General features: G+C 40.5%; 1 protein-coding gene across 7 annotated transcripts; it reads right to left on the bottom strand.

Annotated features, from left to right (window-relative positions):
- Positions 1-50: 50 nt before the first annotated feature.
- Positions 51-27,580, bottom strand: LOC111340572 (uncharacterized). 7 transcript variants are annotated; one of them, XM_088755682.1, is made up of 17 exons: positions 20,177-27,580; positions 19,530-19,601; positions 18,696-18,753; positions 18,279-18,290; positions 16,830-16,880; positions 15,391-15,530; positions 11,822-11,929; positions 10,942-11,084; positions 9,143-9,247; positions 8,196-8,347; positions 7,449-7,605; positions 6,659-6,740; positions 6,212-6,326; positions 5,108-5,218; positions 2,539-2,615; positions 2,201-2,312; positions 51-1,476 (listed from the first exon to the last, which is right to left on the bottom strand). In XM_088755682.1, exons 1-16 carry the CDS (start codon positions 27,184-27,186, stop codon positions 2,225-2,227), a joined length of 8,481 nt encoding a protein of 2,826 aa, XP_088611808.1. In that variant the 5' UTR covers positions 27,187-27,580; the 3' UTR covers positions 51-1,476; positions 2,201-2,224. The 7 variants fall into 7 exon arrangements, with proteins under 7 accessions (XP_088611808.1, XP_022803163.2, XP_088611809.1 ...); XM_022947428.2 differs by having other exon boundaries at positions 7,449-7,608; positions 20,177-27,578; XM_088755683.1 differs by lacking the exon at positions 18,279-18,290 and having other exon boundaries at positions 7,449-7,608; positions 20,177-27,578.
- Between the last annotated feature and the right edge of the window lie 330 nt (positions 27,581-27,910).

Genomic DNA, 27,910 nt, shown 5'->3' with positions numbered 1-27,910 from the left:
TTATAAAGATGCACATGGCCATAAATACCAAAAACTAGACGACAACAGACTTTAATTTAAAATACTTCTTTATTGTGATCTTACTGATGTTCCTTATCGAAGATACACCCCCGCGGAATAATTTATATCTACAGAACGCAACGCTAGAAAATATGACAATTTATCTCTCATTTCAAAGTTTTTCAGTTCAAACCAACTAAACTGAATTCTATTTTCCCCCAAAACCAGCCTCACCTCATTCAACTCTCCTATAGAAAAAAATTGCTCTTAAACTGAGGTTTAAATAATATTATGATTTGCATTTCCCCCTTGCAAATATGTCCTGAAATTTCTCAAATAAGACAATGCACAGCCAAAAATCTGTACAACTTTGCTAATTTATCGGATACATAACAGCTCTATACTTGCAAACAAACTCAAGTGCTAGAAAACAAAGAAAACGTTTTCAAATGCCATTGTAGAAAAACTTTTGCAGTTGTACTGCTCTAATTCGACTATAGTTATGTCTATAAAGATGTGAAAAAAAGTACAACTTAGCTTCATTTTCACCTTGTAATTCTATGCTAATTCTTCGCTTCATTAACCAATCAGAATGCGAGATTTTATTTAACTGTGCAATTCTAATTTGAACTCTCATTGGCTCTTGAAAGTATGTTCCTTGCTTCTGATTGGCTGTTGAGGTTGCTTTGGTTTTGCTTTCATAACACTTACTTGAAAAGCTCTCTAATGAAAAGATAATTAAAAACATAAATTAAACATAAATAAACTCGACTTTCCTCCATGACAACTTGATTTGCACAATAATTCACTATCACTTTCTTTGGTTATAGCCCCTTGCGGGCTTATCCAGCACTTGTAGACAGAAATTTATTTTTGGGGTCTAAGACCCTAACAAAATAAGATCGTCATGAACAATCAACAAACGAAACGTTTTCAACATTCGTCTTTACAAATATAAACGTACAACGCTATTACCTCCTCAATTTGTTCTAGTCGATATCTATACTATTGCTTATTTTAAGTTACACTATAAATAATTATAATACTTATTAGATAAATAAAACATTAGTCTTTTGTCGTGGTTTGATACCAAATTTGGACATTTTTTTCCCTTGGTTTCCGTAATGGAGATGGTCACATTTTTATCGTTTTGTACATCACGAAAGTGTGGCGGGACGAAGAGCTAACATGCGTAGAAATTGTCCCTGAAAGGAGGCAAAACGATCATTGGTCTGGCATCTGGCATCCAATCAAGTACTTTGGCTTCTCATAGCGATTCACAACGGCTTTCAGCACCAGTCAATTGTCTTCGCCGAGGCTCTACCAATACTGAACTTGGTTCCAATTGGGTCATGTTCCCCAACTGCGACTGAGAAATAGTCAGGTGATCATCGTTTGTACATTCCAGCAAGGGACAAGGATTTGACTTCATCATGGATGGAGTCTGATCTTAGTAAGAATCGAAGGTCCTTATACCTGTGCACACGAATTGGAAGTTGATAAGAAAAGAAAAGAAAAAAGGAAAAAAAAACTCGTGTTTTACACTTAGTAACGAATGGTTCACTTGAAAGAGTATTCTTGCCCTTCTTCAACAGTACGTTAAGCAAATTGAAAATAATGACTCCACGTAATATTTGCTGACAAAATGGTTACTCGCATTAACCACTCGTAAATCCAAAATGGTCGCTCATGCGCATCTCGACTTCTCTGGCATGACGCAAAAACTACTTCAAACTCCCACACTTTGACAGCGATATTGGTAAGTTGTAGGATTCGTCGATTATTCAGAACGTTCACGTTTACAGGGTTAAAGGTTTATAAGGTTTGAAGTCAACTAATTATCAAAGATGTCAGAATTGGGGGCACAAAGGCGGACGGGAGAGCTCGCACTTCACGCCCTAGTTTCAAGGTATACGCAGATGACACTGCCCAGGCGAAAGCTTGGGGAGGAGGCTACAAGTCATACCGAATGCAAAAGCAGGATTATGAAGTCTTGGGTATTCCCCGATTAAAAGTAAGAGACCATCAACAGAGCCTAACAAACCGATCTCCTGGCGTATGATTCAACCAAAGAAAGTTTGAGAGAGGTATTTCAAATTACAGGGAATAAAATTGTTCCACCACAGAAATTTTGACAGAGAAATTTCAAATTACAGTGACAGGAAAAAATATATGAGTAAGGGTTTGAAGATTAGCATACCTGACGACACGACACCAAGAACTATTATTTACAGCATTTCTTTTTCCCAGGTTTTTCTTCCACGAGATTCAAAACACTCTGCATTAATTCGTCTTCCCTTACTTGCAGCATTCTAAAGCAAGAAAGAGATGCAAGGGTTATTCGAGACAAGAAAACGGATTCAGAAATCAATACGATAACGAAGATTCCAAACTCTCCACGAGATTCAAAACACTCTGCATTAATTCGTCTTTTCTTACTTGCAGCATTCTAAAGCAAGAGAGAGATGCAAGGGTTATTCAAGACAAGAAAACGGATTCAGAGTTCAATAAGATAACGAAGCAAACTGGTGTACTCACTTGGAAAATTCCGCCATGGATTCTGGGATATTATACCCCGTTTTAGCGCTTGTCTCAGAATACAAGGCTTTATATTCCTGTAAGGTAAGTGGATGAAGTGATAAGGCAAAGGATTATTCTTTAATAATTTGTAAATAAGCTGGTTGTTAGGACGGATAAAATGATGGACGGCCGGTCAATCAGACAAAGTGGGTCAGCCAGGCAGCAAGTCTGTCTGTCACTGACTCTGTCAGTCAGTCAGATCATAGTCTGTCTATTGTTGACTCTGTCAGTCAATCAGATCATAATCTGTCTTTCTATAACATCAAGAAATTGTTTAGATATTCTAGTCATCTCAGATAGGGACGAATAAATGGAGGTCCCGTCTCCTGCAGGGTTGGGGTCATCCTCGGAGACCCAGGGGCTGTGGGTCGATTTCAAGTTAGGGCATGAAGAGCCCCTGGGGACATTGTCTTACAAGACTAGTTCCAAACGGTCGCAATCGTTCTGCCATCTGATTGGTGCCAGAAAATCTTTGTGTTTTTCTGCCCAATCAGAGTGAAGTGTACTTTAGAGTCCCTTCGTGTGTTTTAACACGGGCAAATTTGTTTGGGCTGTGTGACGGAGATTTGCTTCAGGTGAAAAGTTTCAGTCTCAGCACACAATGTAAGAGAAATCGATCAGATTATCCGCGAAAACCTTACCGGAAATTATACTGAGTACTTTCGCAGGTATCACTAGAGAACGTGTTTTAATGTTTGCGAGGTTTGTATACAACACGGTGGTTGCAGTCATTGAAATGTCGCTTTAAACGTTAAACGAGATTTAAGCTTAAATCCTAGATTTTTTGCATAATTTGCTGTGACTGAAACGTTGCCAATCCCGTGAAGTTATTTCGTCGCACGGGCCACACAGGTATGTCGAGCAACTGGCGCTTTCGCCTACGTAGCTTTCTGCTTTCTGTGCGCGCCAAAATCTAATCTTCGCTTTGAAGTAAAGTCGTTCACGGTACGGCTTAAGTTCGTGGACGACCCCCAGCAAGCGCTTAGATAAAGCTTAGCAGTGTTTGCGGTTAGCTAATTAAAACCTGAACAAAAACTTATTAACGAGTACATAGTGAGAAGGAGAGATTTTTTCGGGCAGTTACCGAAGGGGTTTGGAAAGAGTTTAATCTTTCAACTGCTGCCTAGAGTGTTGAAATTCTTGAGCTAGGAAGGCCACGGATTCTCTTCTAGTCCCTTGGTCATTGTCATTACCCCTCTTCTGTCGATTGTTGAAGACCAAGTTAAATACCTTTGATCATTGGGAATCGATCCGATGCTGCTTTCAATGGGAAAAACAAACCCAAAGACCAAGAAATATTGGATGGAAAGGGCGGGTTTGCCTTATTGCAAATGTCAGCTTAATAGTACAGGGTCATCTACCCACATCTAATGAGCAAAAGCTTCCACGCTTAGCTTTTCTTTTCATTCAAGCGAAGATGAGATTAGATTTTGGCACGCACAGAAAGTTGCGCAAGTACCAGTTGCTCGACATACCTGCGTGGCCCGTGCGACGAAATAACTTCACGGGATTGGCAAAGTTTCAGTCACAGCAAATTATGCAAAAAATCTAGAAGGATTTAAGCTTAAATCTCGTTTAACGTTTAAAGCGACATTTCAATGACTGCAACCACCGTGTTGTATACAAACCTCGCAAACTTTAAACACGTTCTCTAGTGACACCTGCGAAAGTATTCAATATAATTTCCGGTAAGATTTTCGCGGACAATCTGATCGATTTCTCTTACATCGTGTGCTGAGACTGAAACTTTTCACCTCAATCAAATCTCCGTTGCACGGCCCAAACAAACACAACGAGCAACTGAGCAATTGGTATTTGTCCGTGTTACAACACACGAAAGGACTCCAAAGCACACTTCACTCTGATTGGGCAGAAAAACACAAAGATTTTCTGGCACCAATCAGATGGCAGAATGACTGCGACCGTTTGGAACTAGTCTTGTAAGACAATGTCCCCAGGGACTCTTGATGCCCTAACTTGAAATCGAGCCACAGCCCCTGGGTCTCCGAGGATGGGTTGGGGTAGGAGACGTTAATTTCCCACGCACGAGATAACTGTGTGATGGATGTCCTCCCCTGGGGTGGGATGGGTGGGTTGTTGTCTTGCGTTTCATACATGAGCCTCTGGCTCGGGAAATATGGGTAACCATGCCCCACGTAAAGACATTAAACTTTGATTACTACTGACTCTGTCAGTCAATCAGATCATTCAGTTTGTCAGTCAATGACCAAGTAAAAAGTTACTGAATCGGTCCTACAGTCAGTCAGTAAAACAGAGAGCTAGCAAGTCAGCAAGTCAGCAAGTCAGCAAGTCAGTTAGTCAGTTAGTCAGGAAGTCAGTTAGTCAGTTAGTCAGTTAGTCAGTTAGTCAGTTAGTCAGTTAGTCAGTTAGTCAGTTAGTCAGTTAGTCAGGAAGTCAGGAAGTCAGTTAGTCAGTTAGTCAGTTAGTCAGTTAGTCAGTTAGTCAGGAAGTCAGTTAGTCAGTTAGTCAGGCAGTCAGTCAATTAATGAATCGCTTGAGAATGTACCTCAGCTAACTTCTTTCCTTCCTGACTCTGCACTGCTCGGTGGGTGTCATCCTCTACCAGATCAATCTTGTTACCAACAATCATGATTGCTGTGCCGTCATCCGTTCCTTCCTGACACACGTGTACGCATATGAAATAATTATGAATAAACCTGGTATGTGGTCTAGTTTGCCAACGATTACTTTGTAGTTCAGTTTCCAGGCGATTCAAACAAGAAATCAGAAGTAACTAAAGCCCAAATCCGACGGGGAATCGCATTTTTGTTTTTGTTTTTGTTTTCCCGTATTCGTGACAAATCTCCAGCATGTTTCTTCTTAGATTAACCCTTTCACTTCCAAGAATGACCTTAACCCTTCAATATCCCTGTAAGTGAGTAGCATTTCATATCTCCTTTTAGTATAATTTCAGACCTGAGCAAAGAGTTCCCAGCAATCTGATTGATCGAGCGGTTCCTTATATGACGTTATATAAATCGCTCCGCGCGGTTTATATAAAGTGTTAAAATAAAATGTTAATAAATGTTACTAAAATGTTATGATTTTAGAAATTTCTTTGTTGTTCAGCTCTGAAATTAAACTAAAACAATTATTCGCCTCAGGTTCGGTGAATATTGCCGAATAATCCCCTCGACTTCGTCTCGGGGATTATTCGACGATATTCACCTCGCCTTCGGCGAATAATTGTTAAATATAGTATCATCCTTGAATCAGATATAAAGGTCACGAGAATAAAGGAAGCGATCACCAACAAAAAGAAGCTCTTGACTGTTTCACAAATGCTCCTTATCAGCACCTTCAGTAACACAGAGAGATCAGTACAGAGAATATGCATACTGATACCAGGGTGTAAAGTATTCAACGATATTGTTTGACTCTACGACAACTTTTTCTCGCATATCAGATTATAAGAATTGTATGGCAGTGAAAAGAATTTAATCTTCATTGTTACTTGGTTAAGATTAAGTAACGAAACCAGCAGTTCGCTAGTGTTTGTGACAAAACAATAATCTTAGAAGAATTAGGTTATTTTCGAAAGCCTTTCTATTCTAAACCATCACACACCATATTGACCCTCTTCTTCCTTAAGGCAAAATAGACCAATTACCTCCACGCTTATCATCCAGTTTTTGATATTCAGAAACGACGTTTCCATGGTGATGTCATAAAACACAATCACTCCGTCTGCCTTCCTGAAGTATTGTTTTGTGATGCTTCGAAATCTGCCAGATAGAAAAAAGATGGTATAATATCAATCTAACACTAATTGTTTTATGCCGCAAGCTTAGACCTGAATTATAGGTGGCATTCTAGTGTCGTAACAGTGTTCTCTAAGTCAGAAACAAACATCAAACAGATTCAATGAGGTCGTGCATCTGTTAACTAATAGGTGACGTCTATTGTATCAAGAAATTAACACATAGATTGTATGTTGCCCTACGTCTATTCAGTGATAGATCAAAGTGTCAAAATGTAGTAAGAACCAAAAGGTAACAATCGAGGCATATTCGGGTTTGCCATAGACGTTTTGAGGGAACATTTATCAAGTACGCACCTCTCCTGGCCTGCAGTGTCCCAGAGCTGCAGTGCGATACATCTGCCATCTATATTCATCGTTTTGATTTGGAAGTCGACCCCTGGACAAGTCAAACAGCATGGTGTGAATGAGTTACAACGCAATTTTGTCATCATATTAATCATAAGTAAACAAAAAACCACCCTTTGCTGGAAAAGATAGAAAAAGGAGCACTTGGTGCAGTCATTCCTGAATCGCCCAAAAGACTCAATTTACCGAAAAGAAAATTCAAGGTTTCAACTCTCTTGTGGCAAAGTGCCTAGCCTTCTCCAGACCTAGTTTTTTTTTTTCTTATTTACACTACAGGCAACGTTGGAAAGCTTCTGTACAATGTGGTAAGTTATCACGAAATAGATCCGTGTGGAAGGATCATTCGGATAATTAAAACTGTCTTCTTTGGAGTGCATTTCGATTTAGCGTTGTGAAACCATACCCATAAAAACGACAACAGTCAATAAAAAAAAAAAAAAAAAAAAAGAAAAGAAGAAAATCTCAAGAGAGCACTGAAAACTCAAAGGAAAAACAAGCAAACTGCCAAACGCGCGCGAAACTCGAGTGACCAACTCTTGATTCGTGTTAGTTTTGCATTTAATTGGCTGAGAGGGTAGCAAAAGTTTACTAAGCCAATCCCAGAATTAAGTAGCACAAAACCCAAGCAATCCTAGATCACTTTCGACACTCAATGAAGACTGCTCTCCTTTTGAGGGAAAAGCTTACTTGACTTGTGATTGGCAGTACCACACTGCAAACTGTGTCATCAACTCATTACCTATTGTTGCAGTGAATGAAGGTCTCCAAGCGTCATGGCAAAACCGGTGGATAAAACTCGACTTTCCTACACCAGAGTCGCCAACAAACACCACTTTGAACACTCTCTCTGGTGTGGCATGTTCACTAACAGCTGATACACCCGCTTCACTCATGTCCTGCTGTGAGTTGAGTTGAGTTTCAGAAGGAAAAAAAAATAGCAAGCGTCGGTAAGAAAAAAGGAGGTTATTAAAATCATTCGGGATGAGGATTATGCAAACGGAATCTTTAGGAAAGAAACCAGAATCAAGGAAATAATCACACACCAATTGCTTGTGCAACATGAAAAAGTCGCTGACCGTTGAAAAGTTAGCTGAGACGAGTGTAACTAAGATTTGAAGTAAAACAATTGCATAATAAGAAAAGGTCACTTTCTCATTAACAAAACTCCATAGAAACATATCAGTATTGTTCCACCTTCCTGAGAAGTTCAAGGTGACTTTAATTTTAGGCGAGTTTTGGCAGAAAAGGTAGTTTAAGAAAATTCTATAAAAATTCAAAATTGAGTTAAAATATCATTGCGAGCTGCAGACGAGCTCTAAGGACAGGCATACAGAAAATAAAAAATCGGAACCGAAGAGCGAAACCAAAACTGCAGCTGAATGATTGGAAACAAATTTAGGGGAACTTAACAGATATGAACTATAACCAAAAGAGGGAAAAAAACCTTCTAAACAATCGCCAAACTATGAGATGGTTACAAACTTACTGATCCTACTCGACTCATTTCATTGTCCTTTCCGACAGGCGCAGCGCGCGGGGAGTTTGGTCTGTCGTCTGTCTCACTGCCAGTTTCCCCGCTCATTCCCTCAGAATAAGACATGTCAGAGTCATCTTTACCTTTCTTTATCCTGTTAGTGGCTGCAACAGGAAAGCATGCACCGATTTACAACAGCCGATTGACAAGTAGTCCTTGGTTTTAAAAGCACAATTTGTTACAAAGACATGAGCGCAAGGAGTTCAGTGCTGATACAAGAAACCTGAGAATGAAGTCTTAGTTTATGATACTACAAATTCCACACTGCTTTACGTCAAGTAGTGTTCGTTGCAATTGAGAAAAAACGAACTTCAGCTGTTAGACTTTAAGGAGTTTGGGCATTAACAGGGGCGGACCCAGGAATTTTTGATTGGGGGGGGTCCAAACTTTGGTTCAGAAAGGACTGTTGGACTCTTTTGAGGCAAATTACTTCTTCCCAACACCCCTCACACCCCCTCCCACCAGTCGCGGTTGGACGTTATAATTCCTTGGCCGCTTACCGTTTACTTGGATTCAGTAATTAAAAAAATCAGCCAGTTAAAAAGTGATATACAATCCTGTCGATGTAAGAATTTCAGTCTCAAAGTTGTAAGCGTCAGGTATGTTAATGGGGGTCCGGACCCCCGGGACCCTCCCCCTGGATCCGCCACTGATTAAGTAGAAAATATTTGTACTTTCTGTGGAAAGGAGGTATTGTATTTTTCTATATTTCCGACAGATCTGTACAGGAATTAAAGGTCAAGTAGGCGAAATCAGAGACAAATTTTCCCGCCGTTCGCTTTTGCTATCAACTTGGTTTAAAATCTGTCCGCCATCTAGATTATAGCAATTGAAATAAAACCAAGCGAACAGCAATAAACTGTTCCTGATTCATGGATACACGTGTAAAAATATCTTACCAGCCCCAGATATCAACTCAGTTTTTCTTGTTCTGAACACGTCCTCTTCGAGTTCTTCGTCGTTTGCCCTCATTTGTGAATCTTCTCTCTCTTCTTCGACAAGTTCTAAAATGTAAGGTGTTGTTAGATTGGGTGCAGTCGGTTTTCCTCGATTCTCATTTTTCACTTTTGAAAGCAGCAGTGCAGCACAAATTCGTTTTGCGCCCCGATAGCATTTTTAAAAGATTGGTTTTCCTTTACAAGGAGGCATACCGGCATGCTCACCGACCACCAATACGCTCACTAGCAGAGACTGAAACTATATGGTATACCATCCTAATGTGATAATGATAATGAAATCTACATTAACCACTCCCAAAGAGGGCTGTTATGGCCGTTGCACATAGAAAGAGGAATACGAATATACTAAATAGAAAGTGTACTCAAAAATTCCAACTGGTAGAAGAAGGTATACTATCAGTTGAACCATGGCTAACCGAGAAAAAACCATTAACTACTAGGGAAAAGGTATTGAACAAAGGACCACCAGACGAAAGTCCAATCCCCTAAAACTTCGGTCACTCTTCCTCTTCATAACATGACTTTAACTTTGTTTCTGTCATCACACAATTTCATTGGATCGACTTTCGTTGGATCTCAGCAGCATACTGGATGTTTGCTTAGGCCTAAGATACCAAGTTGCATGGCATGGCTACCTCTGAGGGTCATAAAAGTCTCACTAGCTCAGTGGCAAAGCATCCAAAGAACAAACGCGATGAAGGTAGGTTAGACTCCTCGCGGAGCTTTTGGAAATTTCATTTTCTTACCAGCGAAGGGAGCCTTCATTATTTATGGCGGGGGGAGGGCTGGCAAGAATAATGAGTGGGGGGGGGGGGTCATGATAAATTCAGGAACTAAAATGGGGAGTCATTAGAAAAACTTGGGAATAATGTAGGGGGGTCAAAAGCTTTTTGTTGTTACATATCATCTACAAATGTGGGTTTAAGTTTGTAGAATATTTCTACTACCCGCCATACAAGATATAGGGAACAATAGCTAACTTTGCATACACTGGAAAGCTGTTCTTCTTCAAGCTATACACAATACCATACCAAGCTGGACACAGTACCATAAGATATCTCTTATATTGTTACCCAGTTTGTATCAACTTTAGATTTTAAACACTAGAACTGTATTGTTAAGGTGTTTTTGCAATAAAATTATATATTTGAAAGACATTTTTCACTTCTAGCTGCTTTGATAGTCCTAGGGGGGAGGGGGGCTAGCTATTTTTGCAATTACAACTAGAGGGGTCATGATATTAACCGCCTCCCGGTTAGCTCAATGGATAGAGCGCTGGACTGTTGTGCGGGAGGTCGAGGGTTCGTGCCCCGGCCGGACCAACACTCAGGGTCTTAAAATAATTGAGAAGAATTTGATACCTTTCTATAACATCAAGAAATGGTTAGATATTCTAGTCTTCTCAGATAGGGACGAATAAATGGAGGTCCCGTCTCCTGCAGGGTTGGGGTAGGAGACGTTAATTTCCCACACACGAGATTACTGTGTGATGGATGTCCTCCCCTGGGGTGGGATGGGTGGGATATAGGGCGCACTTAATTTGGAGCCTCGCTCTGTTGTGCGACCCTCACCACACTCTGGTGAAAGTGATTAAATAAATATTTTTAATTCTTATAGAGCAGGATCAGGATATTTTGCTTAGTCTCAATGAAAATCTTGCCAGCCCACCCCCTCCCATAAATAATGAATGCTCCCTAAGTATGGCTAAGTCACTTGAAGGAAAGGATTGTTTATCGTACCTTTAGGTTGCACGCAAGACAGTATCTTTTGGGCCCAAGCTGGCCTCTCGTCCTCTTTCAGCTTTTCATCAGAGATGAGTTCAAGAGTTGGGTCTCCGTCAAATTCAGCCTCTTCTCGTATGGAATCGGGGAGGGACACAGAGCTGGTAGTAAAGAAAGACATAATAAACTGTTTAAAACAGGTATGTGTTTTCGCATTCAAAAGACCAATAAGATGTCTCTGTCTCGGTGAGAGTCGTCCTCCAAAGAACCCAACCACCATTTAAACAGAACTGATTATCGGAATTAAGCATGGAATGGTTTTTCAGTCGAATGCTAGAAAAGTCTGAATTCTGATAACTGACGAGTACATTTTATCATTATTTTTATTGTTTTTATTTTATTACAGGCTTGAATCTGCCTCAGTTTGGACACCTGCCATCGGTGATAAAAACAGAACAGCACCTTAGTTGAACGGAGTCAAAGGACAGGTGCAGACTTAAGGAAGATTAATAAACTACTAAGTCACTCAAACTGTTTCCTTTAATTAAAACGACGTTCTTAAAGGAGAGACCAAAAAGTACACAAGGTCCGCGATAAAAAGCTGCATGCTAACCTGTTTCCTGAATATTTTGCGAAATGCTACATCCATGCATAGCGGTAACAAATCACGGCCGAAAAACATAACATCACCCAGTCAAATGGCCGTTAATCTTTCAAACGTATTAAAACTCTTATGTGAAGCATTTAATTAAATCCTTGAAAAAATAAAATTATAGTCGTTACCGTGCTTACTTTTTTATAAAGTGTTAGCATGATTTTGATTTCAGAAGGCCGGTTTGAGGTGACCAGCTCGGTTCAAGATCAGATTGAATTTGTAATAGCTTCCATTTTTACCTACCTTTGACTACCAGAACCTGTATTTGGGAAATACGAATGCAAAACAGAGCCCTGTTTCTTCATATCGCGTCGTTTAGATCGCCTTCTGGCGGGAGGTCGTGCGGAGTCACTTAAAAGATAGGTTTAAATCACGTTTAACCATAATTGAGAAAACTACTATTTACCACGAGGTTACAGATAGGCTTTTAACTTTACATCTTAAGATTTTCTGCTTGTCCTAGCTTAACCCTTTACTCCCTAACGTCAATATGCATTTTCTCCATACTGTTCTTTATATATTTCCAAAGGTGCTTGCAAAGAGAATTTAACATTAAAGAGCTTCTTTAGTTGGTGATCATTTCTTTTATTCTCATGACCTTGTGTATTATTCAGTGTGAGATCGTAAAAAGAAATTAGATGCTAGGGGTAACTTATCTAGGGGCGCTTCTCATTTAGTGGAGATTATTATTCAGTCCCAACTGACCGTCCAAGATCGGTTCATTTAAAATTCCATCATAATAGTGGTGAAAATTCAGGAATTTGCTGACTTGGGCAAACAGATGTGAAAAGAAAAATTCCTTCGCCGCGTTCAATTAAAAGCCTTTTTTCACGACAAAGAGGATGATTCTAACACCTCGAACAAAGACACTTTCGAAACACTTCAGACTCGAAAGTCTAAATGGACTCCCCCGGAGGGCAGTTCGCATCATTAGACTTTTTTTTATCAAAAAATGCCGCCACGATATCAACAAACTTATTTCAATCGTATCACCAAATTTTCCAATCTCTCTTCTGAAGAGAGGTCGGCTCTAAAAACCCTTAGAAAACGCAAAGACATAGTTATCAAAGCGGCCGATAAGAGCGGCTCAGTCGTTGTTTGGCGTACCGACCTCTACCAAAAAGAAACTTTGCGGCAACTTTCTGACACCTCTTCTAATCAGAAGGTCGACAAAGACCTCACTGCCAGCAATCAAAACACCGTCAAGAATACGATCAACCAACTCATAACTAAACCAGAATTGCCAGCCACAGCAAAAACTCTCCTCATAACTACTCCTAGAACTTCTTGTATTTACTTTCTACCTAAAATTCACAAACCTAACAACCCGGGTCGGCCCATTGTCTCGGCTTGCAGTTGCCCTACCGAACTTATCTCCAGGTATCAAAACAAAATTATGGCTCCCATCGTCAAAACTTTACCATCATATATTAAAGACAGCCAACACGCTCTTCAAATTTTTCGCGACTTTAATTTCCTTGGCCGAAACAAACTTCTTTTCACCATGGATATTACGTCTCTTTACACTATCATTCCTAATGGCGAAGGTCTTCTGGCCCCTAAACATTTTTTTGATCAACGTACTGTTAAGGAACCTAAATCTGAAACACTACTACGCTTAGCCGAACTAGTGCTCACACTCAATTGTTTTTCATGCGGGAACAACGTCTTCAAACAAACCAATGGTGTAGCCATGGGTACCAAAATGGGACCTAGCTATGCCAATCTTTTTGTAGGTTTTGTCGAACACCAATTTTTCAGCCAATACAACGGCTCCAAACCTGAAATCTACGGTCGCTACATCGACGACTGTGTCGGCGCTACCTCCTCTACTGGAGAGGAGCTGACTCAATTCATAAACGCGGTCCATTCTTTTCACCCGGCTCTGAAATATACCTGGGAAATTTCTGACAATTCTTTATCCTTTTTAGAGATCAAAGTTTCAATTGAAGGCAACGGTTTATGCACTAGTGTGTATTACAAACCTACAGACTCGCATAATTACCTGTTGTATTTGTCTTTATGTAGAGATGACTCTGATTTCCACCACAAATCAGAGTCAATGTGCCAGTTTTTCGATAAACGTGGTTACCCTGTTTCTGTCGTTCAAGCGGGTTACCACCGCGCCCAACTTATTGATCGACATTCAGCACTACAAACGTCACAAAAGGAAGATTCCGACCGCATTCCATTCACTCTCACGTTTCACCCTCACAACCACTCAGTTAAATCCATCATTCTTAAAAACTTTAAATTACTTCAAAACGATCCAGAGACAAGCACTATCTTTTCGCAGCCTCCGCTCATTTCATTCAAACGCGACAAAAACATAGGCAATTTTTTGGTCAGAAGTTTTTTTCAGACTGATGACCAACCAGGCACTTTTAAATGCGCTCGTGCATGATGTAAAACGTGTCCTTTCACTCACAACACTGATAAAATATCGGGACCTAAAAGATCCATTAAGATCACCGATCACTTCATGTGCACCTCCGCCAATGTAATCTATTGCATAACTTGCACTTATGGCAAAAAGATATACATCGGCGAAACAGGCAGAAGACTAGGTGACCGATTCCGAGAACACCTTCGAGACGTGGAAAGGAATGACAAGGACACATCGAAACCAGTCGCTAGACATTTTAATTTACCTAATCATTCTAAGCAACATTTGGCAATAGGCGGTCTTTTCTTACACATAGGTAGTACGGAAAGCCGTAAAACTCTTGAACAAAAGCTCATCTTTCAAACCGGCAGTCTAAATCCCACAGGTATCAACGAACGCTTTCCATTCCACTAATTTATTCGTGTTTTTCTCGTTGCCATGTTCCCACCAATAACGTAGCTCCATTTTCTGCCTTTAAAAACACACACAACCCACAATTCCTCTATTCGCTCCGACGAAGGGCTAACGCTCGAAACGTCAGCTTTTGTAATCGTTACGGTGGCCAATTTACCATTTCGACTTTGTTGATATATCCAGATGTGATTGGTAACAGAGTTATGTATATCAAAGGACCGATCTCGTTAGTCAGTTAAGAAGATGGCGAGTACCCCGAGATGAATTTCAAGGTTTTACTGAGAGGTCTGCCCCGCAAAAATGGAAACGTTTTCTATTTCTGAGGTTAAGTTCCTTTAAATGCAAAGTTCGTTTGTCTTTTTGTTATTGGTTTTTTATTCTAACCAGTTTATGTTTATGTAGAATATTTTTCTCATAATTGTATTGTGGTAAGTTCTTCTTTTTTCCCTATTTTTAAGAAATGATAACAACTTTATATCAAGCGAGTATGAGAGCGATCTTCGCAGTATTGAACACTACTTAGCAGTAGTGAAAATAGGGCCTGAAAGAAATTCAGGCCTTATTTTCACAACTGCTTAAGTAGTGATTAAAACTGCGAAGATCGCTCTCATACTCGTTTCTCTAACCGCAGTTTAAATGTATGTTTTTCATATATTCGTTAACGTTAACTTTATATCAATGACTACAAGTTCTGTAACTGTTAGACTTATTTACAGAGTATTTCTCTTCCACAAATACGCTGTAATTGCTGGACTTTAGATGGTCTTAGCAGTTCAAATAATTAACTGTGTTTGCTGGAAAAATCAAATTTCACTAAGTTTCCCCCCCCCCCCCCCCCACTTTTGTATTCCTCGGATACCCCGAGTATTTATATTCCGGGGAAATACTTTTAACATAACAAGTATTTATACCTCGCCTGCCCATTTACACCCAAAAATCGTCAATATCACCTCCGCGCCCCCCCCCCCCCAAGTTGAAACTGAGATGTGTACATTTATATCCCCAAACAAACCTATTAGGTCCGTCTACTTCCTCTTCACTTAACGATCCCACGGAGCCTTGGTTCCCCCATGTGTCCTCCGCACCTGGGGTACGTCTCTTTCTCACATACTTGGACATCTGGGAACCTTGCCGTGAAACTTTGGTCTTTTTCTGCAAAACGCAAGTAAATAAGCAATAAGATATCATGGAGGAGATGTTCTGAGAGTGGCGGGCTTCAAGCCGACATCGTGACAAATTCAGTGTCGTAGAGAATCACGTTCGATCGAATGAAGTGTTTTTTAAGGTGGGAGAACACCAAAGACCCGAGACTAAACAGAAAAGGAAGCAGGATGGCTTAAGATCGAAAATATTTACACATATTGCAAAGGACAATCTGGTGAAAGTTAGGCCCACTAACCGAGAAGATGAAGTCAGATTTTTAAGATGAATACAGAAAAACCTTTTCCATCGCTCTAAACAATTCCACCCAAAAGTAAAGAATCACTAACTTGCACGTCCTTTATTTATAGGTGCTAAAGTGACAAGGATTTTTAGAGCTTCGAACGGTTTAACACGTACGTGAACGGCAAAAACGAGTACGTTAAAAATGTGAAATTTAATATCGAGTCCCGAAAGAGTGTCCTTTCATTCGAAAGCAAACGTGACAATAAGCTGGCTTCATTCTATTCCCAGTTTCGTGCACATCATCGCCAAGAACTGACGTTATCAAGTAGAGGCTCTGTAGAGTCGAATGATGTTTATCAACTTCATTGATTTTCACTTTCTTAACCACATAAATATTTCTTCAATTTGCTGTCCGTAGGGACGTGACACTCTAGTCCGCATAGCTCTAGGAAAAACCATCTCTTTTGTTTGCACAGGAACTCATTTCCCTTCATGCTTTTTATATTTTGTTTGTATCACGAGCCAATCAGGAAGTGAGGAGAAGTTTTTATATTTGACGAAACCATTCCCTTCGCTTTCCACTGGGTAAATAAGGCCCTGGGATCAAGATTTTTTTTCTTCTAAGCGGTTAAAACGTTTAAAGATGTTTACACTTTTTTACATAAGAGAAGCAAATTGTTGTAGGCTCTCCATTTTTTTTTTTTTCCATCAGTGAAAATATGCCTTCAGAGCAAAATCACTTTAACAGTTTCTTCAGCTCCCAACAATCAACTTGAAGTAACTAATAGTGTTTTAAATTTCTGTTACGTTAAGCAGCCAAAATTGTAAGGTTCATTCTAGTAGATCTTTGATGACATCGTGTGCGACGTTTAAACTTAACTGCATTAACCTCCTTTTTTTTTAACTCATTGTTCACTTTTACTTTACACGCACAATACTTTAAAGTCAAAGAGTGAGTTTTCACACGTTATTTGCACAAGATCGTTGGAAGTCAACTTACACTATGACTGAGAAATGGTAGTTTAAGTAGAAAGTGAAACTTTTTAATTTAGTATTTTATCTTACCTCGGCTTCTTCAATCTCATCACTGAGACTGCCATATCCTCTTTCCTTTTTCTGTTTAATAAGCAGTACTTATTAGGCCACTTTAATCCACTTTATGCTTTATGACAGACTCTTACATTTCGCAGTTTACTTCGAATTTATTGTAGTCTGCAAGTTTGTGCTTATGTAAATGCAGAAGCCCTCCTCAACAGCCCAAGTAGATCATAGATTTTGTCAGAGTTATTGGAGCGCATTTCGATTGAGCGTTGTAAAACCAAAACCGAAATAATCACAGTGGCCAATCAGAAGAAAGGAATAGACCTTTCAGAGCCAATGAGAATTCAAAGTAAAACCAAGCAAACTGCCTAAAGCGCGGGAAAACGCGAGACACCAAATCGTGATCTGATTGGTTGAGAGAGTGGCAGAGCTTTTCCGGACCAATCACAGAGCAAACAAAGTAATTTCGGTGAAATCCCGGATTACTCTCGACACTTTATCAAAAATTTCTTTACAGAAGGAAAATCAAAGTAAAAGGTGAATTAGGTTACACAACCTTGTGTTTCAGGAAAGTTACTTCGTATGTTTAAATGGTACACCATGTTTGCTTACGTTGGTGAGGTTAGTTCAGCGTTTTTTAGCCTGATGCCTGTTAGCGCGAGAGTTTTAAAAGCCTCATCGCAGCCGCTTTTTGAAGAGTCACGCAACAGTAGGAGGAAACTTTTCTCCAAAACGGCGCACCGATCAACAATGAATGGAAAAGAGGCCTCGAAACAGGGAATCGTGTAGTCCAAGTACGAAATACCGCGATGATGGAACGTCCATGATTTGAATAAATGAAAATGTGACATTGCTCATATTTAAATTTCTATAGATTCCACATTCATTTCCTCTTCTGAAACAACTCTATGCAAAATGAATCTCTGGAAGATTACAAAACGAACATGCTTATTTTGAAGCTGGTATAAATTTCCGATAGAAATGAATATTTGCTGCCTAAGGTTGCAGCTGCCATCCTGGAGAAGGATCTCTTGTGACATGACTATTTAAACAGCGGCCACTTATGAGAGATGGTTACGAGGTAGCCCATGTAAAGTGGCCCCCTAACCTTGAAGGTTTTGGGGCTGCTGTACCAAGACTAGTAACTAAAAGAGTTTAAAATAATAAGAAGCCATTAAAAAATTAAGCCAAAATAACATCGAAACTCAACTCAGAAAAATTAAAACTTCAGCTTTAAGATTTACTAGAGAAATCAAAGTATTTAACTTATCAGTGTAAGGCAAAGATTAGTTGTTACTTCTCAGCAAAAAATCATTTAATTCCATGAGGTATTTATCTCCCATTGAAAGCTAATCAAAACACCCTCTAATACTCGTGGACGAGTTAATGAAAATGTTAAGGTTAATGAAATAAAAGAATAAAGTAAATAAAATAAAAAATTAAACAAAGCCAAAAAAATCAAGAAATACGTACAGCCATTAGCATCTGCGGCGAATCCCATGGAAAGGTCCAGCACATGCGCATTTGGTAGGCATTGACAAAAATAAGTCAGTCAGTTAGAGAGAATGATTATCATTATAAATTATTAAAATCTCGTTAATTTTGAATGTATGCTTCTACAAGTATTATATCTAAATCATCACAAGTCAAGTTTAGTTGGGTAACTGTGCCATAGTTAATAATGTAAGCATGTTGGCAGAGTCAATTTCCCTTTTTTATCATTCACAGCTTCTCAATATATGAGTAGTAATTATGAGAAAGGGTAAGTGAACGGCGAGATGATGCCTGATATTTTACGAAGCTACTTAAGATAATATGGAAAGTCATTTGGTCAAGTTATCAAAACAGCTTTGTCAACTTCTCAACGGGTTAAACCAGTTTACGGCTTACCGCTTGATGTGCAGCCTCGATTGCATCCTTGTCATCTCTGAGCTTCTGATTCATATCCCTTTAACAAAAAGTAGCAAAAATAAACAAGGAGTGAGTTTCAGGTGTAAGTAACAAGTTTCAAAGACAAACAAGTATTGATCGCAAAGATAGCTAAAACAATATGGCACAAAGATAGCTACAAAACACGATGGTATAATAAACAACTTTCTCCCCACCTATGGCCAGTTTTTGGTTCCGTCTTAGGGACAAACAAAGTTTTTCAGAAAGTTGTATTTGGCCCTCTTTCCCCAAAATGTCTACAGCCGAATGGCTGCGCAACGTTAGAATGGCCAACCTTCGTTTCCCTTTTTTACTTCGAAAGAATTACCAAAAACAAAAAGGGAAAGGGAGCGTAACAAATCTGAAGTACATTAACTCCGACCACAGCGTACCCCAGAAAACTGCTCCTCATGGAGCAATTTATAGCAAAGGAGTTCTGTATGTTGCAAAGACGACTCTATTACGCAGCCCCTTTAATGACAGTAACTAAAGGGTAGGCTTAACCCTTCACATCCTAGCATTAGTCTGCATATTCTCCATGCTGTTCTCTATACATTTCCTAAGGTGCTGACAAGGATAATTTGTTGAACAATCAAGAGCCTCTTTAGTTAGCGATCATTTCTTCTATTCTCGTGACATTTACGGTATGATTCAGGGGTGATGTAGTAGGGAGAAATTAGACTCAAGTCGCTCTTGGGAGTCAAAGAGCTAACCGCATCTCAACGAGAGACATTGAGCTTTACTTGAATTGCTGTAATTGAACGTCGTCTTAAATAAGCAATGTAGCTGTGTTACCTGAGCATATCCAGCTGCTTGATGAGACTTGCTTGTTCCTTTTGCATACCTTCTGACACTCGCATAGCCGCCCTAAAACGCAAATGTGAAACTCTGTTATCGAATATTCAACCTCTGCCTAAACAAAGCGTCCATTGCACGGCTTCCTACTTACGAGCACCCACCAATTGCAAAATTGTTGGGAACATAAGCCTCTCATCTTACAAAAATGAGCTATCACTTGCAAATGTACTTGGCCGCATTCCCTAAACCCCATTTACTGTTATTGATTTACGTTTGGAACAAATTTGTAACCAGAGGTAACTTTTACATGGAGCTAGAAGAGAATTAGGTGTCCAGATTGACCGATGCATAAATGTCTCAGAGCATCAATAACGTAGGACATATTGGTTACTTCTACCACGATTTATACGTTATAATAACATTTAGATTAAGGCAAGATGACAAAAAAAGCGCTCACTGATTGACTGAACCGCTGGGACGACATGTTTCTGCATCAAATAAAGTTACACCCAGAAACATTAATGACATTTTTCTCGCAAATGAAGTTATCACTTGCTTTACTTCTTACTAGAAAGGCGGACAGCCATAATGATATTTACGTTTGACAATTGAAAGAAAAGAGAGAAAGAAAGAAAAGAAAATACCCTCTCTCAAGATCACTTGACACTTCAGTAGAATTGCTCACGAGCGGATGTTGTTCAGCGCAATTTCCACAATCACACAACATGGCTTGACAGCCTTTGTCTGAGAAATCTACAACTACAGAAGAGCCTACTGGCGAAAGTGGTTCCACAGCTTTACTTTTGCAAAGGTCTGTTTCGTCCATTCCATGGAACAATTGAAATTCCATAAAGGATTCCTCGGTAGTGTCGGGGCTCTTGCCATAAGTGGCTGGACGATGGCGGGATGCCATCTGATTTGACGGACTGGAGATCTCTAATTGCCGTTCACTGCTTGCAGCAAGAGATAATTCAAAGTCTTGAGAACCAATTGGCCCATCAATGGAAGACTTCGAATCCGTATCGTCCAAACCATATGGTGTCGTTTGGCATGCTTTTGACAAAATTAAGAGGATTTCGTCATCCAATTGCGTCTGGCTTTCTTTATTCTCACAGGCCACAGCTGTGTCTAAAGTTGTCGTCTGGCAGAGTTTTGAAGATGTAAGGAGGATATCTCTCTCAGGCTTTGTTTGACTTCCTTTGTTTTCACAACTTATAGTAAGCTCATTTCGATTAAGAGGGTCAGAAGACTTGTTTCTCGGCTCATCACCAACCACTTTCATCGTCTCAGAACGGTCCCATAATGGATGATAAAGCTCATTGATTGAGTCAGAAATTGTTTGGCACTCTACGCTGGTATGACTGATGCTTTGATCACCTTTAGAGCTTCTGGTAACATCAGCAATGTCCAATGCTATTTCGTCCATTGTCTGGCATTCCTTTGACTCGGTTCGACCGACGGGGAGAGTTTGACATCCTTTGCTGACGATTGTTGGTTTACTTTCGTTCCCAGCGCTTGTAGTTTCGAAAGAAAAAGTCTGACAATGTTTGGACGTCGCCAATAGAAGTTCAAGGTCATGCACTGTTTGACACTCTTTTGTAGCGAAGGAAACAAGCCGTGATGTCTCGTTTACTCGTGCAGCTAATTCACCAACACAAGTGAAGGGAAGTATGTCGCACTGGGCTGATGATGATACGAGCACAACATCGGATGATGTTTGGATTTCTTTGTCCGAAACGACAACCTGATGATGTGATCGTAACACCTGAAAGACCTCTGCTCCACTAGTGGATAACAAAAGGCACTTCTCAGATGTCTGACATCCCTTGCTTTCAAAGGAAATTTCTCTAACTGCTTTACTTCCGATAATCGTGGCACTACTTTGATGAAACAGTAATTGTGAAAGATCTTCACTTGATGGACTTGTCTGACATTGTTTTGTTGACGTTGAAATATTTCCATCTTCGGAAATGGTACGAGATTCTCTGTTAGTGTATCGGCATTCCATAGATAGCTTATCTTGGAAGTCGAATGATTGAACTATGCCTCCGCACTTGACGCAACAATTTGTAGGTACCTCCGTTTGACATTCGATACTTTGGTTTTGCAATGTTCCTCTTAGATTAGGTAAGTCACTGACCATATTAGTTTGACATTCCTTATTTGTAGCACCGTTCAAAAAGGAGGTCTGGCTTTCCCTTGATTCATACTTCCGGAAATTTTCCTGTAAGAGTTCTACTTGGCATTGCTTGTCAAGAACCTGCATGGCTGAATAGTTTGTATAGTGTTCATATAATTGTCCAGTTTCAGACTTTTCTTCCAAGTCAGATAGCAAGAATGTAGCTGGATTGGCTACAGGTCTTCGATCAGGAGCATCTTTTCTCTCCAAATTGGCATCTGTATCATAAGAACTCTCATTTTCATTTGGTGATTCAGTGCGATCACATCCAAATGACGAACGTCTGCTTGCGACGTCTGCTGGTTGCACCAGGTATATTTTTCTTGTTTCATTTGGTCTAAAGATTTTCTCACTCAAAAAATTGGTTGTCACATCTGCTTGGGCGTCACCTTCAATTTTCATGTCGACCTCTCCTGAACTTGAGTGGCTGTTTCCAGGATATATCGGGTCCGTTGCATTGTTGCCATAGCCCTCGAACAACTGATCTGCAGAAGAGTAAACATCCTCTTCATGAGTACAAGAAATCTCCTCTACCTCATTGCCTCTCATTTCCTCGTCGCGGACTGGACTGTCATCTGTGCTTATGATTTCTGGGGATGCAGAGGGACTTGAACCTATATTCTGTTCGAGGAATACGACGTTTCGTTGGACTGATTGATCCCTGTTATGCTTCACGCTCTGAGCTCCGTCCTCCCACTGACTACAGTTGTCAGTAGAAGCTACAAAACAAACATTCTCAAATACGCAAGTTTCGTTATTGCTAAATTCACTGTCTTCGTGATCAATTTTAGGATTAAAGGAATTTGCATCTTGCTTGTCGTAGCCGCCAAATTCGTCCGAAGAGCTATTAATTCTTGGTTTATCATAAGAGTATCTATACGGCGTGTTGACGACCTTCTCTGGTCGTGAAGTTTCTGTCGAAGTGGAAATTACTGTTGACAAAGTTAGGACTTTTCTACTATCATTCGTCTTAAGGACAGGTTCTGTGAACGAATTGAGTGATTGTAGCTTTTTCTCAACATCTTCATCAGTATCTCGCACTTCATTGTCATTATTTAAGATTAACGAATGGCCTGTGGAGAAAGCTTTAGACTCAATGTCACACCACGCAACTTCTTCTTCTCCTGGAAGGACATGGCCATCCAGGTTTTCCTTTCCGGTAGAGTCGAATAACTTGGGGTCCTCCCCATCGCTATTTTCACCCCCATTTTCTGAAATCAGTACTTTTTCCAGAATCTCGCTTTCCAATTTTGGTTCTGAAGAGGCGTACGTCTCCTTAGAGGACACATTCAAATAACTTTGAGGGTTTTTAGTCTTGATTTTCGATATTTTGTCCGTGTGTACCAACTTTTCGTTGCCTCCGAAATCTGGCTCTGAAGGTGCGGGACTCTCTTTAAAAGGAGGTGTTGTTAAGGAACTTTGATGATCTCTGGCGCTAGTTCTCGGGTTTTCCTCTATCAATCTACTCAACTCTCTTCCTTCCAATTTCGGTTCTGAAAGTGAGGACGTGTCGATAAAAGACGGCGCGGTCCGAGAACTTTGATAACGGCTAGAAAAGGATTTCGGCAATTCAGCAGCAGTCAATAACACGTGTCCACTGGCTTCCAACTTTCCCTTTGAAAGCGTGACACTTTCCTCAGAAGATGACGCTGTTAAGGAGGTGGGATGACTGCCAGAACTAATTTGTGGGATTGCTTCTATCAATCTTTTCCGTTCATCGCCTTTTATCGCTGGTTGTGAAAATGTGCTTCTCTCTGGATAAGTAACGTCTGCCAAAAAACTCTGATGGTCGCTACAACTGATTTCCAGACTCTTTTCCGTTAATACACTCCGTCCACTGCCTTCCAATTTTGGTCCTGAAGATGCGATAGTCTCCAAAGGTGCTATCAAAGAACTCCGAGAACTGATGTCAGGGATTTCTCCTTGAATTTCGCCATGGGATTTCCCCTCCACCTCTGGCACTGAAGTGGTGGCCCTCTCCATAGAAGGCGGAATCAAAGACCTCCGATTATTGCTTGAACTGAATTGCGGTATTTCTTCTGTTAATCTCCTCTGTCCACTTTCTCCCAACTTTAGCTCACACGTTTTGGCATCCTCTGCGAAAGAAGGACCGGTGAGAGAACGCTGAGGTTCCTTTATTTCTCTCGATATCCCCTGTGTTGATGCAAAATCATCCTCTGACTCTGGAATAAAAGAGATACTTTTTTCGTCATGGTCGGAGGCAAGGGCTTGATCTGTCGTCGATTCCTGTGATGAAGTAGATCTCAACGTTCCTTGACTGCTCGTCGCTTCTACATGATACGAAGCATTCAAATGGTCGCTCTTCACAAATGTTACTCGGCTAACATCTCCTTTTGAAGAGTTCGCACTTCCATGATCTTTCTCTGTGTGGAAATGTCTTTTCGAAGCTTTCTCTCTGCTACAAGACGTTTCCTGGTACAAACGTCTAGGATATCGAATGGTCGTTGTCTGGTGTCCTTCTGGTCTGTCGATAGAGTTCCGTTTTAAATGTGGTACAGTCGCATTGAAAGGTTTCAAAGAGAATTCACTCTTTACCGTTGGACGGCGCTCGTCTCTCTCAGAATAAGTTTTTGAAAGATGCTTTATTTTCCTGGAGTGCCCAGTTTCACGTTTTTCTTCCTCGGCCGCTTTTTTCTTAGTTTCGCTCTGTGAATCAAGAAAAGAAGGGAAATCCTTTCTTTTACGTGGTTGCTTTGTAATTTCCATATCGTTTTCAGGACTATTCACAGAAGCGGTGTCCTCCTTTGGTTCCAAACCAATACCTGGTGTCCTCTCAGGTTTTGAGCTGGCACTGTTCACTTCATCTCTCTGATATCTCGTATCATTTGCCGTCCAGTTATCATCTGTATCCATCCTCTCTTCTGTTGTTCCACATGAAGGAGTTGGACAGCCTTTTTCTTTTCGGGTGGCCTTAGCAGCGATGTCACCAGCATTTTTAGATGAGCTATCATATTCAGTGAGATCGGCACCTTCGCTCTCATTAGCTGCATCTAGCGCAACACCTTGATTCATACGCCAGTTTTCTGTCGTAATTAAGGAGTTTTTCCCTAGCCTTTCAGAAGAAGGAACTTCATTATCGTGCCCTGCAATTCCTTCTCTCAAATAGTTACGAGAAACTTCGCTTGATTTGAAAACATCTAAACAAGCTTGATTGCTTTCAGAAATCTGGCTTAGGGTGCACTTTTCTTCACTGGAATGCTCGACATTGTCCAAATCAGATGCGAGCGCCACGCCCATTTGACCTTCTGGATACGGTCCACCATTCTTTTGCAGACATACAGCTTTCCACTCAGAATCACTATCGCTGCCGACCAGGAGGGAAGTCCTAATAGACTCATTTATAGTCTGTTTAACAGGGGTCAGTAATTCAGTCTTTCTTGAGACAGCGCTATACTCAACTGGTGTACTTCCCTGTACTTTGTCAATTTTCAACTGCGCTTCTGGAATGGAAAATTCTGTTCTTGATTCAAGACTTCCACGTTCTGTCCGATCTTGCTGATCACTACTGAGATCTAATGAATAGGTTGCAGAATCAAAGGTTGAAGAGGGTTCCTGAATATTGACAAATTCATCTGTATGTAGCCCGGACAGGTCCTTTGATCTCCCGTCTCCCATTTCGTGTTGTCTTTCCGGATATCTCGCATACAATTCTTCTGTTGAAAATTTTGAAGCTTTCGTTTTGTCTTTTCCGTTCTGCAAACCCTGTTGCTCTACTTCACTCGGCTTCCTCCGTTGTCTTCGCACTTTTGGGGTCTTACCTATGGCCTTAACACTGACATCTATCGGTCGTTCTGGAGCACCTGAAATGCGCGACTCTAAAGCGGTGCCTCGTTCATCTTTTTCACCGGTGATCGACCTCGCCATTGAATGTACAAGGAAGTCTTGGTCCTCTTTTTTCGCATTTTCCAGCTGTTTTTGCTTTACTCGTTCGTTTCTTGCATCAGTTGAAAATCGTTTCCAGGCGCCACTTGACGGAGTGACTTCCACTGATTTAGAAAAGGCTTTTATCCTATCTTCCCTGGTCAAGTAGCCATCATTTTCACCACCACCATCATTTTGACTTGCCGTTTGAGAGAGATGATCTTGTACAAAATGTTTCTTTCCGTCAAAGGCTGTCAAAGTGCCGTTATAATCATTGGAGTTTTCCATGTTATGACTGAGGTTTTCTCGATTAGGATGAAGCTCTATTGTATTGCAGCCTATTCCACTATCTTGATCAACGTCAGGAGGATTTCCTTGAGTTCCAAACACTCCAAATACGATCCTACCGCCACTCTCTTTGCTTCTTTTGTTTTTGGCTCGTGTTCCCTCCGTGCTCTCAGCACTTTTTGTTTCATCTCTACGAGTCAGAGCTTCTTCCAAATCTCGTGGATACTGTGGATAGCTCCTCGACCTGGGATACGATTGCTGCGAAACATCATTGCGAAACACTCTGACAGCAGGTCCACCAGAAAACCCTGACACCACACAAGCCATAACTCCTTCGTCACCTTCTTTTCCTCCAGATTCTCGTCTCTCTCGGGAAGGCTCGTTGCTGTGCCTTTTATGGCGATCCTTGTGGCTGAGCCTGGTGGGAACGTTTCTTTTCATTCTTTTGCTTCCACGTTTTCCAACAAGCGCGAAACGCACAAAACTACTGTCAGCACTGCTTGTAGATGAATAGCCATCTTCAACAACTTCCGGGCTGTCACGTAATTCTGAATCTTCCGAAAACAAATCATCCAAGCTGTCATGTATTCTGCGTGACGTCTTTTGTAGGCCGTCAGGAATGACCTCTTGACCATGAAACCAGGGGACTGAGCTAATATTACCCTTCTCTTCAATACAGCCCGAAGGAGCAGAAGTTTTGATGCCTTCTATATGTTCCCGAAAATGTCCAGTCTCGTTTTGGTGTCTGTTATTTCCTTCTGAGCCGGCTTCGCTTGAAAAGGACTCAAGGGTCGGCGCATTTGAATCACTCTGTCTTTTCGAGCTTGATCTCTTATGCAAATAGTAATTAATCTCATTTTCTTCGTATAAACTTTCCTGGCATCCATCACTCAAAAATACCGAATCTTCTAAAGAAAAATGGCTGGGAATTCTATCTCGGTTGTAGCGTTGCTCGGAGTTACTGGAATGACTTCGACTTTCCGGCCTTGATTTCGCAATTTCCTTGTCATCACTCGTGAATGAAGTTTCACTGCCGCTGCTCAGAACATTAACGTACTCCAGATAAAATTCAGAAACCTCTCGCTGACCCTGAACTCCAGGAGAACCGTCATCGACATATGCGTCAATCGCAGTAAATTCTGGAGATTTCTCTGAAAACGAACCAGATTGCAGAGATTCCGTCGCTGCCTCACTCAAGTCGTTCATACTAGATGTGGGCGACTCATGGTAGACAACGTTGACGAAACGGCGAAACTGGGAATCCAGTCGACTTACGTAAGTTGGAGCAGTTGGCGAATAAGACATCTGAGCTGTTCGTATACCAATCGCACAAATACAAAGACGACAAAGCTTTTAACAAACTGTGAAGTTGTTCATACTTCTGTGGCGAACGAAACACTACAAAAGATTGTGTAATCCAAGGCTTTACATGGCATTTATCAATCAATCAACTTTGATAACGTTTTGATGAGATTGCACGAACAGCTCTGACTGTGCAAACAACTCGCAACCATAAATTTGCAAACGCAATTGTAATTCCACGTAACCACTTAAAATCCTTGAATAAATAAATATTCCATGGTTGACAGCTGAATGAAATTATTGAGATTTTTCCTCAGAGAAAAACAAAGAGTGACGCTAGCAGCTCGAAAGAAATCAATTGGATGTCAACAACGATATTTCATAAATTTTTCCAAGTTAAAAAAAGGCTGGGTGATATTTTTATATTGAGATAATAGCCCTAACTTTTTTTAGTTTGCCCAACTAGAAAACATCTGCAGGGACTTTAGACCGCCGTCGCGACAAAAACCATTAGTGTCCTTTAATGACAGGACGGCACAAAAAGAAAAATTTTGGTTAAACAATGCAGCAAATACATTTCAACAGTGATACTTCACTTCATAAAACTAATTTCCCCTCTGCTTAAAAGTAAACAAACAAAACTGCCCCTATCTCATTGATATTTTGATCGGTTTGGTCTGTTATCACTGTAAAGAAAAAAAAAAGTCTTGAAGGCGATCATTTCTCT

Source organism: Stylophora pistillata, chromosome 3 (assembly GCF_964205215.1).
Source record: "Stylophora pistillata chromosome 3, jaStyPist1.2, whole genome shotgun sequence".
Taxonomy (NCBI): domain Eukaryota; kingdom Metazoa; phylum Cnidaria; class Anthozoa; order Scleractinia; family Pocilloporidae; genus Stylophora; species Stylophora pistillata.
This window is presented reverse-complemented; position numbering and strand designations above follow the sequence as displayed.

Coding starts and splice junctions, on each gene's coding strand:
- LOC111340572 (XM_022947428.2), bottom strand. CDS start 27,186: ATGTCTTATTCGCCAACTGCTCCAACTTACGTAAGTCGACTGGATTCC. Junction 19,602..20,176: donor TCAAGTGATCTTGAGAGAGG/GTATTTTCTTTT, acceptor TTTGCGTTTTAG/GGCGGCTATGCGAGTGTCAG. Junction 11,085..11,821: donor ACAGGTTCTGGTAGTCAAAG/GTAGGTAAAAAT, acceptor CTTTACTACCAG/CTCTGTGTCCCTCCCCGATT.